Here is a 15767-nt window from a genome sequence, read left to right as displayed (position 1 = left end):
AGTGATGTCTCTAGCTTGCCAGTGGAGAAACAGATGCCTTGTGCTTGATGGACAGCTCAATCTGCATGGAAAGGATAAACAGAGTTAAAACTTTAGGCCTCAGATTGGGCTGGTGAATAACAAAACAATCAATAGAAGTTACAGTATACGTGATTTTTGCCAATAAATGACTAGAGTCGACTTGCTATGGTGTATATTTAATTGTTAAAATGACATACTTAACTAGCTGCATGGTTACATTACAAGTGTCTAGTGATTAATAATTTATTAAGATAAAATAGCTTGGATGGGGTGTGTTGGCATACTTCAAATGACTAAAATATGAGAACTTAGTACTTACCATTTTCCAACTTATTTGTTCTGCATGTCTGCCTCCATTTCATTCACACCGTTGATAGATTCAGGAGAAACCAGCTCAGCTGTCACGGCATAAGCAGGTGTGAAGGTCTTTTTGTGGACTTATGTTTCTTCTGTAGCATTCATGGCCATCTTGTTTGCAGTAAGTTTTTCTTTGCATGGTTACAGCAATCTTTCCCATAGTGCTTCACTTAGGAGCCTCTGTTTTTGCAGAGGGCGGGCATTCTTGTATGAGAAATCCCACCTTAGTAGCTCTTAAGTGCTGCTTGTATTGCATTGCTCTATTTGCATATCCCTTCTCTGCAACTTGGAAATATTTTGGTACTTTGTATCATTAGCATATGCTTTGCATGATTAGCTGGCTTGTTTTCATTTGAAGTGAATTGTTTTGCTGATTTTTCATAAAAGCAGCAAATGAAAACATGAGATTTTGTCTTAATTCAGTGTATCAATGAACACTCCATTCCTGCAAACACTAGGATAGGGAAATCAGGATCTCTTATTTTTGTGCCCATAATTCAGAAGTGTCTTAATCTATTTGTTCATAAATATCATCTTGCACTTCATTTATTCAGAAATGTTTTTTTTTAATAATGTTTACAGGGGGCATGTTCAAAAATCAATTTTCCCAAGTCCTTTGCCAGTACAGAATACATGTATGTATTACAGTTCCTTGAAGGATGATGGCATTTTAGACACACATTCAATATGGCGTGTGACAGACAGTTTTGCTAGAATTCACATTCTGGGTGGGTATGGGTTCGGGTCGGCTGCTCATTTTACACCCACCCCCGACCTTACTTTCCATTGAAATCAATGGATTGGGTACATTTGCATTCCAATCTAAGTCACCTCCTACGTTACTTTTAACATGCAGCCTTTTCCAACCTCAATTAAGCACTCTTAGGAAACAGTGCTAGTTAGTTAAACTGAGTTAGTTAGTTAGTACAGTTAGTTAAAACCTCTAACCACTGAAACCTGGTTCAGCCTAATGTGATGGGGTGAAAGTCCCTGTTCCTCAATGCCTGCTAAAAGGTCTAAGTGAAATGAATTCATCCAGTGGAATTCATTTCCAGATGGGCTCAAGCAAAAGGCACAAAATTACTCACAATTTGGCACTAACTGGGCAATTTCATTTAAAAATCCCATGAAGGCACCTGGTGTAGGAAATATAAATGCTGCAATGGTACAGTTCTGTGATTAACGTGTATCTTTGGGCTAATACAACGACAATTGGTCATTGTATGTCACACAGGCTATATCTGACCAAGGAGTGCCTAACACTGGGTGCAAATAAAGAAAAAATATATTTTTTCCCATCAACATCAACTTTTTCCTGGAGAATAAAATGCACAATAATTATCACCAATGTTGCACCTGTCTGAATAAAAGTTATAACATTTGTGGAAATACTCTAATATTCCAGTCCTTTAGAAGACCACAACTACAGATATCTGTACAAGATATTACAAAAGACACAGGCAGTCAATAAATGCCCCTTCTCTTACCATCTAATCTGAATCTATTGCTCATTTCTGTATTTAATACTACAAAGAAAAATGATGAAGAACATAGCATGTCTATATTCCAAAAAAGGCTAAACTTGTACGAGCTGAAGACTGCAGTTGAAGGATTTGGAGAAAAAGTTTTAAACTCGATCTTACATTTGCAGCTATGCTCTGCTTTTGCATTATGCCGACTAACAGTGGGGTATAAATCCATCCTGGACAGTAGCACAAAACAGGCGGTAGAGAATTGGCCGCCCGGTTTGCATTCTCTCTGGTTTTCTTTTCCAATGACTTCAATTGGACGGATTGCAAAACGCCCTGCCGATTCGCTATCGCCATTTTGCGCTACTGCCCAGGATGAATTTATACTCTAGTGGACTCGGAAGACTGTAATTCAATGCTCAGGCAATCTGGAGCAACTTTCTTCCAAGAACAATGTTTTTTCGGGGGGGGGGGGGGGGACGGCGGTTGGGGTGTCTAGCAGTATTTACTCCACAGCAGGTGCAAATTTATGCTTTGTTTTAGTAGCAAGTACCACTTCATGGTATGATATAATAGACTAAAGATTGAGTGCCTACTGCCTAAACCGTGTAGTTCAGTCAATTTAGGCAAACCTGTTTGTAAAAATTCCTGACTGGACTATAAACAATTCCTTATGTTTAAAGTTTCACATCCGAGTGTAGTAGGTTACCTTCAGCGAGTGGATCCAGAGTGTTGATCATTAGCTGAAAGATGCTGTTCCTCATGAGGCTGTTGTGCAGGGAAGCTGAGCTCCCACCCCGCTGGAGACGTGGCTTGGGCTGCAAAATTACAAAGATAAATAAGCACTACATTCTTTTCGTTCTTCTGTATTTTGAAAAGCATCACTGCAGAGTACATGAAAAATGATAAAAACTAAGAAAATAAAAATCTATTTAATATCTATTTAGTTATGGATCATTCATCGATTTCTTTCCATTACTTCTGGATTTATTCACCCCCCCCCCCCCCCCAGTCTCTTTTTTATTTCCACTTCTTTAGCTCTATGCTGTAATCCCAATCCAGGTAATGTTTCATTTTGCATACGAATTTAATTCTGAAAATGAATAAAATCAACCAGCAACTATTATAGATTGAAAGTGATCTAGGAGTCTTTGTAGACTTAATGCTCAACATGGCCAACCAATGCAGAGTAGCAATTAAAGCCAAAACAGTCAAATCCAAAACTAGAGGTCATAAATATAATCCCGCTAATAAAGCCAATAAGGAATTCAGGAGAAACTTCTTTACCCAAAGAGTGGTAAAAATGTGGAACACGCTACCACAGGGAGTAGTTGAGGCAAATAGTATAAATGCATTTAAGGGGAAGCTAGATAGGCACATGAAGAAGAAAGGAATAGAAGGGTATGCTGATAGGGGTAGATGAAGGATGAAGGGAGGAGGCTTGTGTGGAACATCAACGCTGGCATAGACCAGTTGGGATCTGAGTTATAAGGAATGACTGCAGAAACCTGGAAAGGAGGTGTCTCAGAGTGATCTTATAGAGGTATGCAAGATAGGAAACAATGTGGATAATCTGGAATACTACATTAAATTAAACTGTGGAAGTAGAACAAGGGGACATGGGTTCAAACCAGTAAAATAGTAATTTTACGACTGATATCATGACGTTCTTCTTCACACAGAGTGATCAACACATGGAATGGACGATTTTGTTTTATTTGTTCATGGGATGTGGACATCACTGGCAAGGCCGGCATTTATTGCCCATCCCTAATTGCCCTTGGGAAGGTGCTGGTGAGCCGCCTTCTTGAACCACTGCAGTCGTGTGGTGAAGGTTCTCCCACAGTGCTGTTAGGAAGGGAGTTCCAGGATTTTGACCCAGTGACGATGAAGGAACGGCGATACAAGTCGGGATGGTGTGTGACTTGGAGGGGAATGTGCAGGTGGTGTTGTTCCCATGTGCCTGCTGCCCTTGTCGTTCTAAGTGGTAGAGGTCGCGGGTTTGGGAGGTGCTGTCGAAGAAACCTTGGCGAGTTGCTGCAGTGCATCCTGTAGATGGTACACACTGCAGCCACTGTGTGCCGGTGGTGAAGGGAGTGAATGTTTAGGGTGGTGGATGGGGTGCCAATCAAACGGACTGCTTTGTCCTGGATGGTGTTGAGCTTCTAGAGTGTTGTTGGAGCTGCACTCATCCAGGCAAGTGGAGAGTATTCCACCATACTCCTGACTTGTGCCTTGTAGATGGTGGAAAGGCTTTGGGGAGTCAGGAGGTGAGTCATTCGCCACAGAATACCCAGCCTCTGACCGGCTCTTGTAGTCACAGTATTTATGTGGCTAGTCCGGTTAAGTTTTTGGTCAATGGTGGGGGATTCGGCGATGGTAATGCCGTTGAATGTCAAGGGGAGGTGGTTAGACTCTCTTGTTGGAGATGGTCATTGCCTGGCACTTGTCTGGTGCAAATGTTACTTGCCCAAGCCCAAGCCTAGATGTTGTCCAGGTCTTGCTACATGCGGGCACGTACTGCTTCATTATTTGAGGGGTTGCGAATGGAACTGAACACTGTGCAATCATCAGCGAACATCCCCATTTCTGACCTTATGATGGAGGGAAGGTCATTGATGAAGCAGCTGAAGATGGTTGGGCCCAGGATACTGCCTTGAGGAACTCCTGCAACAATGTCCTGGGGCTGAGATGATTGGCCTCCAACAACCACTACCATCTTCCTCTGTGCTAGGTACGACTCCAGCCACTGGAGAGTTTCTCCCCCCCCCCCCCCCCCCCCCGATTCCCACGGACTTCAATTTTACTAGGGCTCCTTGGTGCCACACTCGGTCAAACGTTGCCTTGATGTTAAGGGCAGTCACTCTCACCTCACCTCTGGAATTCAGCTCTTTTGTCCATGTTTGGACCAAGGCTGTAATGAGGTCTGGAGCCGTGTGGTCCTGGTCGAACCCAAACTGAGCATCGGTGAGCAGGTTATTGGTGAGCAAGTGCCACTTGATAGCACTGTTGACGACACCTTCCATCACTTTGCTGATGATTGAGAGTAGACTGATGGGGCGGAAATCGGCTGGATTGGATTTGTCCTGCTTTTTATGGACAGGACATACCTGGGCAATTTTCCACATTGTCGGGTAGATGCCAGTGTTGTAGCTGTATTGGAAAAGTTTGGCTAGGGGTGCGGCTAGTTCTGGAGCACAAGTCTTCAGCACTACAGCTGGGATGTTGTCAGAGCCCATAGCCTTTGCTATACCTTCCAGGTAGAGTGGTGGGGGTGAAAACCTTGAAATCATTTAAGAAACAATTAGATGCAGCAATGGGGTGGGTGACTCTAGGGTCTTTCTGGAAGGATGGAATATGATGGGCCTAATGGCCTTCCTCATCCCCAAGTATCTTGTGAATCAGATTAGAACATGGCTGTTTTCCCTCCATTGACCTGGGTCTAAACCCAGGTTATGGTTTGCATCTCATGAAAGTAAAAATGTTGGACTGATCACTGTCATTATTTAGGAGAGTGCACCTTTACTGTAATGTAATGCAAGGACGAGGAAAGGAATTCATTTAATCTCGGTCACTATTATACACAGTTTGTGATGTCACTGTGGTTAATCCCATTAGCTTTTTTTGTTTGAGTCAGTACATCAATCCGAATTAACTTCCCTGATCGGATTACGTTGGATCCTATTATGGAAATTTATATTTTATCACTTTCTAGGTAGCTGAAAAAATTATTTGATAGCACTAAGTGTGGGTGGATTTCTCCATTGAACATAGTCTTATTTCAAACACACAACACTGAGCACGTGACACAGTTTTAATCTCAAACCCTCGGTGCCCACTTTGATGGCATTCAAAACATTTTTGATGTCAAACTTTGTAGTCTTGAGACTGAAAATGACAATACAACGGGGGTAATTTTTACCTTCAATGTCTGGGCGGTAAACTGGCGAAGCAGATTGTCCACCCTTTTATAAACCCCCTCCCTGATTCTTATTTCCATTGAAATCAACGGAAATGAAAATCAGACATCTTCTATAATGGCCGTGCGATCCGCTCCACCAGTTTAACGGCCAGGCAGCGAAGGTGTGAATTACCCCAATATCTCTAACAGTTCTGAGTTTACAAGGTAGAAAAATGATTTGAGAACTTTACTCAGTGCTTTACAATCCAAAAGTACTGAACAGTAATTTTCAGGAAAGAAACATTGAAAGAATCAGTACTTTTCTGATTATGTAATTTCCATTTTTGTAAAAGAAAGTTCTTTTTATGAATTAGGATCTGCCTATTTTTGATTTGTAATAAAAGCTAAATGCTGTGTATATTTCATCCTGCTTTCCACATTCAGCTATTTGTTTTCCTCTCATTTCCTCCCCCAACCCCCTCCCCCTCACATACATGTACCATGAACCAATTGAGCCATGAGATTTACGTTCCTGTATAACCAGGAAGGAAATTCCACTTATTCTCTTTGCCTCCCCGAGCCAAGGTTCCACTAATAGTGACAATTCTCCATGTGTGGGGAACTGCAAATGCTGACCTGTATCTTACTACTCTGTGCTGCAACACCCTGCACCTCTACACCATCACTGCCAAAACAACCTTTAATTATTGGGCCAGAAATTGCAGCAAGCAGCGAGGCAACGCTCACCGCAGCTCTTGCGAATTAAATTAATGAAAACATTTACTGCGGGCTCTGTGGCGTCGAATTACTTGAATTTGAACTTTAAAAAAATTGTGCACCACCAACCCAGCCTCTGAGCAGTGTGAGTTGCCTCGAGGCTGGAGAAGTCTGTGAGGAGAAGACACGTCCATAAAATCTGTCAGGAAGAGAAGTCACGCCCACAGATTCAGGCTGCATTGCTCAAGCAGGCAAGCAGACTTCATTCATTTAAAGTCAGTATTCTGTGTGTCATTATAAACAAAAAATTTAATTTTTAATGAAAAGCCAAAGAAATAATTGAATTAAAGAGACAGAAGGGAAATTTTTTTTAAAATGAATTAATTTTTTTTAATGACCAAAAACTATTAAAATAAGTAATATAAGACTCCACGTTTTTTAAAGTTAATTTTTAGTTGTTTGGCAGTCATTAAGACTTACCACATTAAAAATTAGTTTAGACTGGTATTTTTAAGCATATCTCTTTGGTGGTGTAATTAGTTACTTTGCAGCTGGGCAGATAAGCAAGTTGGCACTTTTTCAATGATTTCTCTGATGGAAGCGTGTGATGTCCCTTTAATTTGAAACTGTCATATTGGCGGCGAACCACTCGGAACGCGTTCCAGATTTCCGCGTTTCACTGCACACGTGCGAACACGGGAACTTGCTCTTGCAATTTGCCGCTCAAAACGGAGAGCGCTGTTGAGCTCGCCCGTTATATAGGGAGTGATTTCTGGCCCATAATTGCTACAGAGAACTTTTTAGCAATCCAATTATTTAAAAATGTGGATTTAAATAAAATCTTTAGATTCATGAGATAGCCAATAAATGTGTCTCTGAAGGATGCTTTGTGCAAAAGTGTGATTGCACTTTTTTTAAAAAAGGAATCAGAAACATGATGTTATATTTTGATACCTGTAAAATACAGATTGGAGAGTAATGTGACCATATAGAGTATTAGAACAAATAGGTAAGTTGGACATTAACAACACTTTTGAAGCTTGGAAATCACACTGAACAATGTTTTAATGGAGGCCTTAACCTATTTGTTTTAAGCAGATTAACCCCTCCGTTAGAATAGCGGAGAGAAAAATTTAATAAGAAAGCCATAAGCATTCGTTCAATAACATCCAGAGTTGCATTCTTTGAATAAATGTTTCAAATAATTTTTGCATGTTTCTAGCATTATTTTAAAGAAGGGTTTGATGATTATTTTGAAATTCAGGCAAAAAAACCCTGAAGAATAATGCTCTGTAAATGGATAAACTTCAAATTCCAGTTAATGTAATGTGAGAAACACAACTAAAACCACCGTGCACCATGAGAAGTACCATTTCCTGGCATGGAGATGGCATTCATTGTGGTAGAGAGATTATATAGTTTACACTTTCTGTTTGTGCAGCAAGTGGACACTAAACACGTGTGATCCGTGCTGGAATATGGCACAGTGAGCTGATCAAAAGGAGTATCTGGGCACTTTAATCAGCTATTGTACAACATGACCTGCTCATTTCAGCACAATATCCATTAGCAGACTGTTGCATTAGGATTAATCTTGATTTCTTCAAGGTTAATCTTTCTACAATATTGAGATACAGTCATATAGACTACTTAAGTAAAAAACATTTTGAATAATACAAGCAATATATAGCAGGTTCCTGGAACCCACCAGCTGCTGGGGAAATGTTAAAGATGCATTAGTGAGTAAGTGTTACAAACAGGATTTCTTTAAAAAAACAGCTGCAAAGACCCCTAATTGACATTGTTTTCCATATTCTATCTCTATGTTGATTTTTGATAAAGGACTGACTGCCTGCTTAAGGTATCATCAAGGGAACTGATTTGGAGGGGTCCATGAACTCAATGATGTGAGGAGACTCAATTAATATATTAAGCGAGCATGCTTCAGTGATTATGTGTGTGGGTGTGTGAAAATTCATCTCCTTCACACAGTCTCAATTTCTCCTCCCAACCCATTCCTTCACTAGCACCAGTTTGACCAAAATGTTAAAAAAAATAATTTGGAAAGTGGGCGGATGGGACAAATTGATCAAAGTAAGTCATCTTTATAATTGTTTAGAGTTTTTTTTAATTTAAAAAAGTGACTAATTATTCAATTCACTTTAAAATGCAAAACTTTCACATGAATTGGTGTCGGCTACACAGGGATGCATTTTTAATAAGCAATCTGCTAATCCTCAATTATGGTTTGTACTGTGAAAAGCAACGTTATCTGAATTTGAAAGCGAAAGTGATCCGCAGCATCTATTAAGCTACAATGCGGTCCCCACCTCATTCTGTTCTGAAACTGGGATCTCGAGCTGATTAAGGAATTAACTCCTCGTGTTTTAATTAGCCCCCCTGACCCCTGCTTATTCCATACAGCTGGAAGCTGCACAATTAGCCAACACAGTCAGTCAGTCATCCTCAGCGCATAACAATTACACGTATATCAGTAAATTTCACACAAGTGTGTCTTCTGTGTTCAAACTTCTTGCAACAACAACAGAAAAAAATTAAGATAATTTGAGACCATTACAGCACATGACTTAGGGTGGACAATTAAAACACTTTAATGACAAGGTATCACACATCACCACCACAATAACTAGTTACAATTGCTCCTACCGTGAGCATGTCGGGATCCTTCTGACCAGCATCGGCTTCCCGATTATTACCCGTCTTTTAAGTAGTGAGAAAGGGGCGGGGGAAGTGAACAAAACAGTAAATCATAAATTAAAAGAAAGGAACATAAATGAAGACACAATCAACAAAGCAATCATAAAATAATTATTGTCAGAGAAGAGGGAGAAAAAGTTGCACATCCCCAAAAAAAAGTGAAAGCATTTCAAAGAAATTTCAGCAATGAAGAGGTTGGTAACGTAGCAGACAGCCTTAGTGATACACAAAGGTTGCAGAAAAAACTGAAAACGTGCCCCTTTTGTAGGAGCAATTTTGTTACAGTTCAAGAACTTGTTCAGATGTACAGTGATTGAAACATTTATCTGTTCAATATGCACATCATTAACATTCCCTGGTATAATGAAGCCAACATACAATTTTACCCTGCTTAGACACAAATTCCATTTAAATTATGGTTTTATTTACTAAAGTAAATTAGCTAGGTGGACAACACTCCTTCAATTATCCAGTTTTCTTTTTCAAGCAATTGGCGCTGAATATTTCATACAAATAAGGAATTTTTCAACGTAATAAACAGTATGTTTTAAAAAATCTGTTCTCAAGGCAAGGGCGACCTTGGCGAGGTCACATTTATTGCCCATCCTTAGATGCCTTGATAAGGTGGCCGTGGGCTAACCACTGCAGTCCTTTTGATGATGGTGCTTCCACAATGTTGCACGGTAGGGCAATTACACAAGCTTTTCCCCCCCTAATTTTTGACCTTTTTAGCAATTATTTACAACCGAGTGGCTTGCTAAGCAACTTCAGAGGGCTTTAAAAGTCAACCATATGATGTAGGCCAGACCACATGGAGATGGCAGGCTCTCTTTCCTGAAGGGCAGTAGTGAAAAAATTGGGTTTTATGATAACTACACAGCTTTCACGGTTATTTTTCTGGATTTAATTCATAAACACTGGGTTGCTGGTCCAGTACCATAACCAATATGCCACCATATTCTTGATAATGCCAACAGATAGGCAGTTCTCATTATTACTAAAGAGTGGAGCATCCAGCTAAGTCCTTACTTAGGGTTCATTTGGTCAAAGTTTGAGATCCTTAAGTAACTTCAGTAATAACAGCTTTACTAATTAGCTTCATTACAATTTTTTGTACAAAAGCATGTACTCAAAATTATAACATTTATATGATACAATTGAAATAATAGGATTATTTGTCATAGATATTTGTCATATTAAAAAGGCTCAAGTGCCAGAGTAGTTTTTTGCTACTGCGACCACTGGGAGATGTTTAGTGCTACCTTCTGATAGTAAGTTTCTAAAGACTAAAGTGATATAACTCAGCGCTGTTCTGAAGAAACAGGGCCTCAGGCTGATATTAAGAAACAGACAATCCAAGTTATCTACAGAATTTCATTCTGCCGTGATGTGCTATCCGAACAACAGTCTGGAATCAACTAAGTGTACTCTCATTGATTTGATGAGACTGTAGTTATTCACATGATGTAACCTTCTGGGAAAATTCATCAAATTTATGATTTAAATCCAAGGCAATGTCAGACAATGTCAGACTCATCCGTCTGTCTCAAGTTGCTCAATCATCATTGTGAAACCTTTGTAGATTGCAAATGGGACCTTCTGAAAATTAGTTGCTAATAGAAAGAGGCGAGAAGTGACCTTGGTGTGATCATGGAAATAATTCCATGGCTCCTTAACTACTTCTTCCACAGTTAGAACTTGAATTTAAATAAACTACATTCTGACTGTCTTATTTCATGGTAATCAGCTGTGGAGTATCACTCAACAAACTTGCAGTGATTCTATCATAAAATCATTAATTCTTCAGTACAAACATCAGTCATCAGCAACATGGAGCTCATTGATCGCTCCTGTCTGCTGTGATCCTGCTGCCAGTATCTGCCATATAAAAAACATTACAAAGTACTGAATGAGAAAAGACCATCGAGACTATTCCTTCCGTCGGTCATGTACAATTTTGTCCTATTATGGATTCTACCCAAGCATTATTGAATTTCACCCTGACCCCCAAAATATTCTAGCAAAACTCCAGGATATCAATCTAACATTTTAGCCTTTATCCTTCAAATATGTTACATTCCATAACTGACATTTTCACAGGTCCCTCCAGCAAAACAGCATTGAACTCCACAAAGTGTTTGATCATCTACATCTGTACGCATCCTTAGAGCATTCAATCTTGTTTTAACCAGATATTGATCCAGTGTTTTTTAAGAAGTTAATCAATACACTATTAAATTCTTTTGATGGGATTCTGATCCACAGATCTCCCATACCCATCAACAAAAGCTGGTGCAGCTTCAAAAAAGCTGACAGTTCCAAAGCAGTCCTGAATGTAGGCGTTTACGTGTGAAAAAAGGATTTGCGCTGAAAGTGCAGTGGGACACATGGGTTTGTCGGCATACCCAATATTTTATCATTTTCCTTTCAAGGGAAAAAATCTGAAGTAAACAAAAGCACAGTTTGCAGCAGTAGTGAATTTAGAAGTTACTGAAGGGGGTTATGAGTGGTAAAGGTATAAACTTTATTTTCGTGTTTGGGTGGAGGAGGGTGGAGAGGGGAAGAGATCTGGGGCCATGCTGCCCAGAAAATTTTGATTTTTGCACTTTATTTGGTGCATTTTCCAGCATTTTGAAACCTACTGTAATTCTGCCTTTAAAGCCAAAAATTATTTCTCCTGGAAGGATTGGAGGTACTTTAATTATGAAAATACAAGGTCGGGGTGGGGGTGGGGGGGGGGGGTCATTTTCACCTTCACCGTTTGGGTGGTTAACTGGTGGAGAGGATTGCCTGCCCATTGTAGAACCTGCCTGAATTTCATCCTAATGAAATCAGTGAAAATGAAAATTAGGTTGGTTCTAAAATGAGCAGGTGATCCCCTCAGTCAGTTTACTACCCAAGCGGTGATTATCATGGTCGTCTACACTATCCTCATCCAACACCTCTCCTCCGTTGTCCAGCTCGGTGGGACTGCTCTCACTTGATTCCATTCTTACCTATCTGATTGTAGCCAGAGGAGCATCTACATCAGTGGCATCTCTTTCCACCCGCGCATCCGTCACCTCTTCAGCCCTCCCCCACCCCACCCCCCCCAACCCCAATCGCACGGATCTATCCTTGGCCTCCTCCTCTTACTCATTTACATGCTGTCCTTTGGGGACATCATTCATAGACATGTGGGTCAGTTGCCATCTGTATGCTGATGCCACCTAGTTCTACCATCTCTCTCAAACATACCACTGCCTGTGTTGAGGTACTGCTTGACCAACATCCAGGCTTGAATGAGGTGCAATTTCCTCCAGTAAAATCTTGGGAAGACCAAAGCCATCACCTTTGGTTCCTGGCATAAACTCCATACTCTCGCCATCGATTCCATCCCCTCCCTGGCCACTGTCTCAGGGTGAACCAGACTGTTTGCAACCTTGGAATCCTATTTCATCTAACCTCAGCTTCTATCACCATATTCTCTCCATCACAAAGATCACATACTTCCACGTGTAATATTGCCTGCCTCTACCCCTACCTGAGTCCACTTACCACAAACTCTCATCTTTGTCTTTGTCACCTCCAGACTCGACAATTCCAATGCTCTCCTGGTTGTCCTTTCATTTTCACACTTCATAATCTTCAGCTCATCCAAAGCTCTGCTGTCCATATTCTATCTTACACCCAGTCCAGCTTGTCCGTCACTCCTGTCCTCGCTGACCTACTTTGGCTTTTATTTCCCCACAGCCTCAGAATTAAAATTCTCATCCTTGCGTTTAAATCACTTCTTGGTCTCCCTAACCTCTTCCAATGCTACAAACCTAAACCTGAACTCTGCATTACTCCTACTCTGGCATCTTGTGCATCCCCCCGTCCGTTCGCCCCTCCAACAGTGGTTGTGCCTTCAGCCATCTAGGTCCTATGCTCTGGAATTCCCTCCCTAAACCTTTCCGCCTTTCAACGTCCCTCTCCTCCTTCAAGACCCTCCTTAAAACCCACCTCTTTGAACAAACTTTGGTCATCTCTCCTAATACCTCCTCACCTGGCTTGTCTTCCATTTTTTGATTCAGCCTCTGAGAAGCACTTTGGGGCATTTTTCTACATTAAAGGCATTAAGTAAATGCAAGTTGTTGTTATTGTTGCATAAATATGAGAATTCCTGTGTGATCTTTTAATTGAAAGGAGAGGAAGAGGGAGCTTCTCCCAGTGTCCTGGCTAACATACCTCACAACTAGAATCACTAAAAATAGATTACAACCTCTGATTATTCAATCCCTGTGTGTAGGACCTTACCATGAGTGAAATTGGTTACTGCAATTGCCTAGGTAACAAGTGTAACTGCACTTCAAAACTAATCCATTGGGTATAAATCACTTTGGAAAATCCAGATGATATGATCGACCTGGAATTTTTTGGTGTAACTATGGTGTAAGAGTAGCTTTGCACCATTTTTTCCCAAAGGAAATTTGTGCATATCTGATTTACACCAGTTTCACACTGAAATTTTGGTATGTGCAAATTTTCTCGATCGTTTGCGCTGCTTCTGAGATACGTCCACCAAAACCCATTGCCACTTATTTACAGCACTCTGCCCCCATGTAAAAGACCAGCTCACTGAATTTCCTGCAGTTACGCCAGTAATGTACTGGTGTAGATTTACTCCCCAAAATGTTAACGCAGCAGAGCCCATAGTCATCTGCTATCAGCATAACTGAGATCTTTGGAGTTAAGTGGTGATTTCCTTTGGACTTTTTCTTACTGCAACCTGCACTATAACCAAAGCACTGCCAGTCTCTGTGCACCCAAAATTTTTCATCCCCTCCAACCCCCACCAAATACATTCAGAAAGACAAGGCAGCTGGAATGGACTTCCCAGTGGGTATATCCCTATTCTGCACAATAATAGAAGAGGAAGAGGCAAGAGGATCTTAGAGTGAGGTGCTGCCATGGCAGAAGACAGCAGCCCACTTGCTGTCACACCTATCGGATGGCACTGCATTTGCACTTGGGTCACGCTGGTTTTACGTTCCGGCAAATAGGCAAATCCCATCGGTAAGGTTGGTATAGAAATGGGAGTCATTTCTGCGCAAGTATGATCCAGGAAATTCGGGGACGATAAGTTGCTATATAAATGTAAGCTCTTTCTTAAATGCTGTATTGAAGTTCTAAAAAAATGTTTAAAGAAAAGTGTCAGATCACGAGTACAGGCTTTGATCAATTACAATGCTCCCTAGGGCCATTCCTCCTCTGCACCGTCTCCAGCCAAAGCTACATGCTGTCATTTCATTCTAAGTTTTGATTTATAATTGCATTGCACGGAGAAGTAAAATCAATTATTTTGTCATGGATGCAAGTCAGGCGTTTACAAAATAGTGCTTTCACCTGGAAATAGGACGATGTGGACTAATATCTTCTAGTGGCATTTTGATGAGGATCGTTACAATTTGATTTCAACTACAAAGTTCTCAAATGTCAAATTTGGGATGACACTAAAGGTTTTTACAAATATATTAAGAGAAAGAGGGTGGCTAAGAGTAATGTGGGTCCCTTTATGTCAGGGAATGGCAGACTAACTACATAGTACTTTGTATCGGTCTTCACAGCAGAGGACGAGGATAAAATGCCTGAGATAAAAGGGAAACTAAAAATAAATCAAGGGGAGGAACTAACTAGATTCAATATAAGTAAAAAAAAATGGTGATGGAGAAACTAATGAGTTTAAAGATAGATAAATCTCCAGGACCTGGTGGCATCCACCCCAGGATATTAAAACAAATTGTTGAGGAAATTGTTGATGCATTAGTCATGATCTTCCAAAACTCTCGATTCAGGAATTGTCCCCTTGGTTTGGAAAATTGCCAATGTCAGTCCACTATTTAAGAATGGTAAGAGAGATAAACGAGGAAATTATAGGCCTATTAGTCTAACATCAGTTGTCCCTAATAACAAAATCTGTTATTAGGGACAGAGTGATGAGCATTTGGACAAATATGGGCTATGAGTGAGCGTCAGCATGGATTTGTAAAGGGTAAGTCATGTTTTAACGAACCTAGTTGAATTTTTTTGAGGAGGAAACTAACATGGTAGATAAGGGACTGTCAATGGAACTGTGTCCATAGGTATGAATGTGTCAATAGGGGTTGGAGTACAAGAGTGAGGAAGTCTTACTACAATTGTACAGGGCTTTGGTAAGACGTCACCTGGAGTACTGCGTACAGTTTTGGTCTCCTTATCCAAGGAAGGATATACTTGCCTTGGAGGCAATGCAACAAAGGTTCACTAGATTGATTCCTGGGATGAGAGGGTTGTCCCATTAGGAAAGATTGAGTAGAATGGGCCTATACTCTCTGGAGTTTAGAAGAATGAGAAGTGATCTCATTGAAACATACAAGATTCTAAGAGGGCTTGACAGGGTAGATGCTGATAGGCTGCTTCCCCTGGCTGGAGAGTCTAGAACAAGGGGGCATAGTCTCAGGATAAGGGGTCGGCCATTTAAGGCTGAGAGGTGGAGGAAATTCTTCACTCAGAGGGTTGTGAATCTTTGGAATTCTCTACCCCAGAGGGCTGTGGATGCTGAGTCGTTGAATATATTCAAGGCT

The 15767-nt window shown here is 40.7% G+C and overlaps 1 protein-coding gene across 1 annotated transcript in view; it reads right to left on the bottom strand.

Moving 5' to 3' along the window:
- The window catches only part of slc24a2 (solute carrier family 24 member 2), a 271927-nt gene that overhangs the window by 81695 nt on the left and 174465 nt on the right, over positions 1 to 15767 (bottom strand). The window contains exons 2-3 of the mRNA XM_067982239.1: positions 9133 to 9186; positions 2557 to 2665 (exon numbers count right to left, since the gene is read on the bottom strand). Of these exons, the coding sequence (XP_067838340.1) occupies positions 2557 to 2665; positions 9133 to 9186 (163 nt within the window). The remainder of the gene's footprint in view (positions 1 to 2556; positions 2666 to 9132; positions 9187 to 15767) is intronic.

Source organism: Heptranchias perlo, chromosome 4 (assembly GCF_035084215.1).
Source record: "Heptranchias perlo isolate sHepPer1 chromosome 4, sHepPer1.hap1, whole genome shotgun sequence".
Taxonomy (NCBI): Eukaryota; Metazoa; Chordata; class Chondrichthyes; order Hexanchiformes; family Hexanchidae; genus Heptranchias; species Heptranchias perlo.
This window is presented reverse-complemented; position numbering and strand designations above follow the sequence as displayed.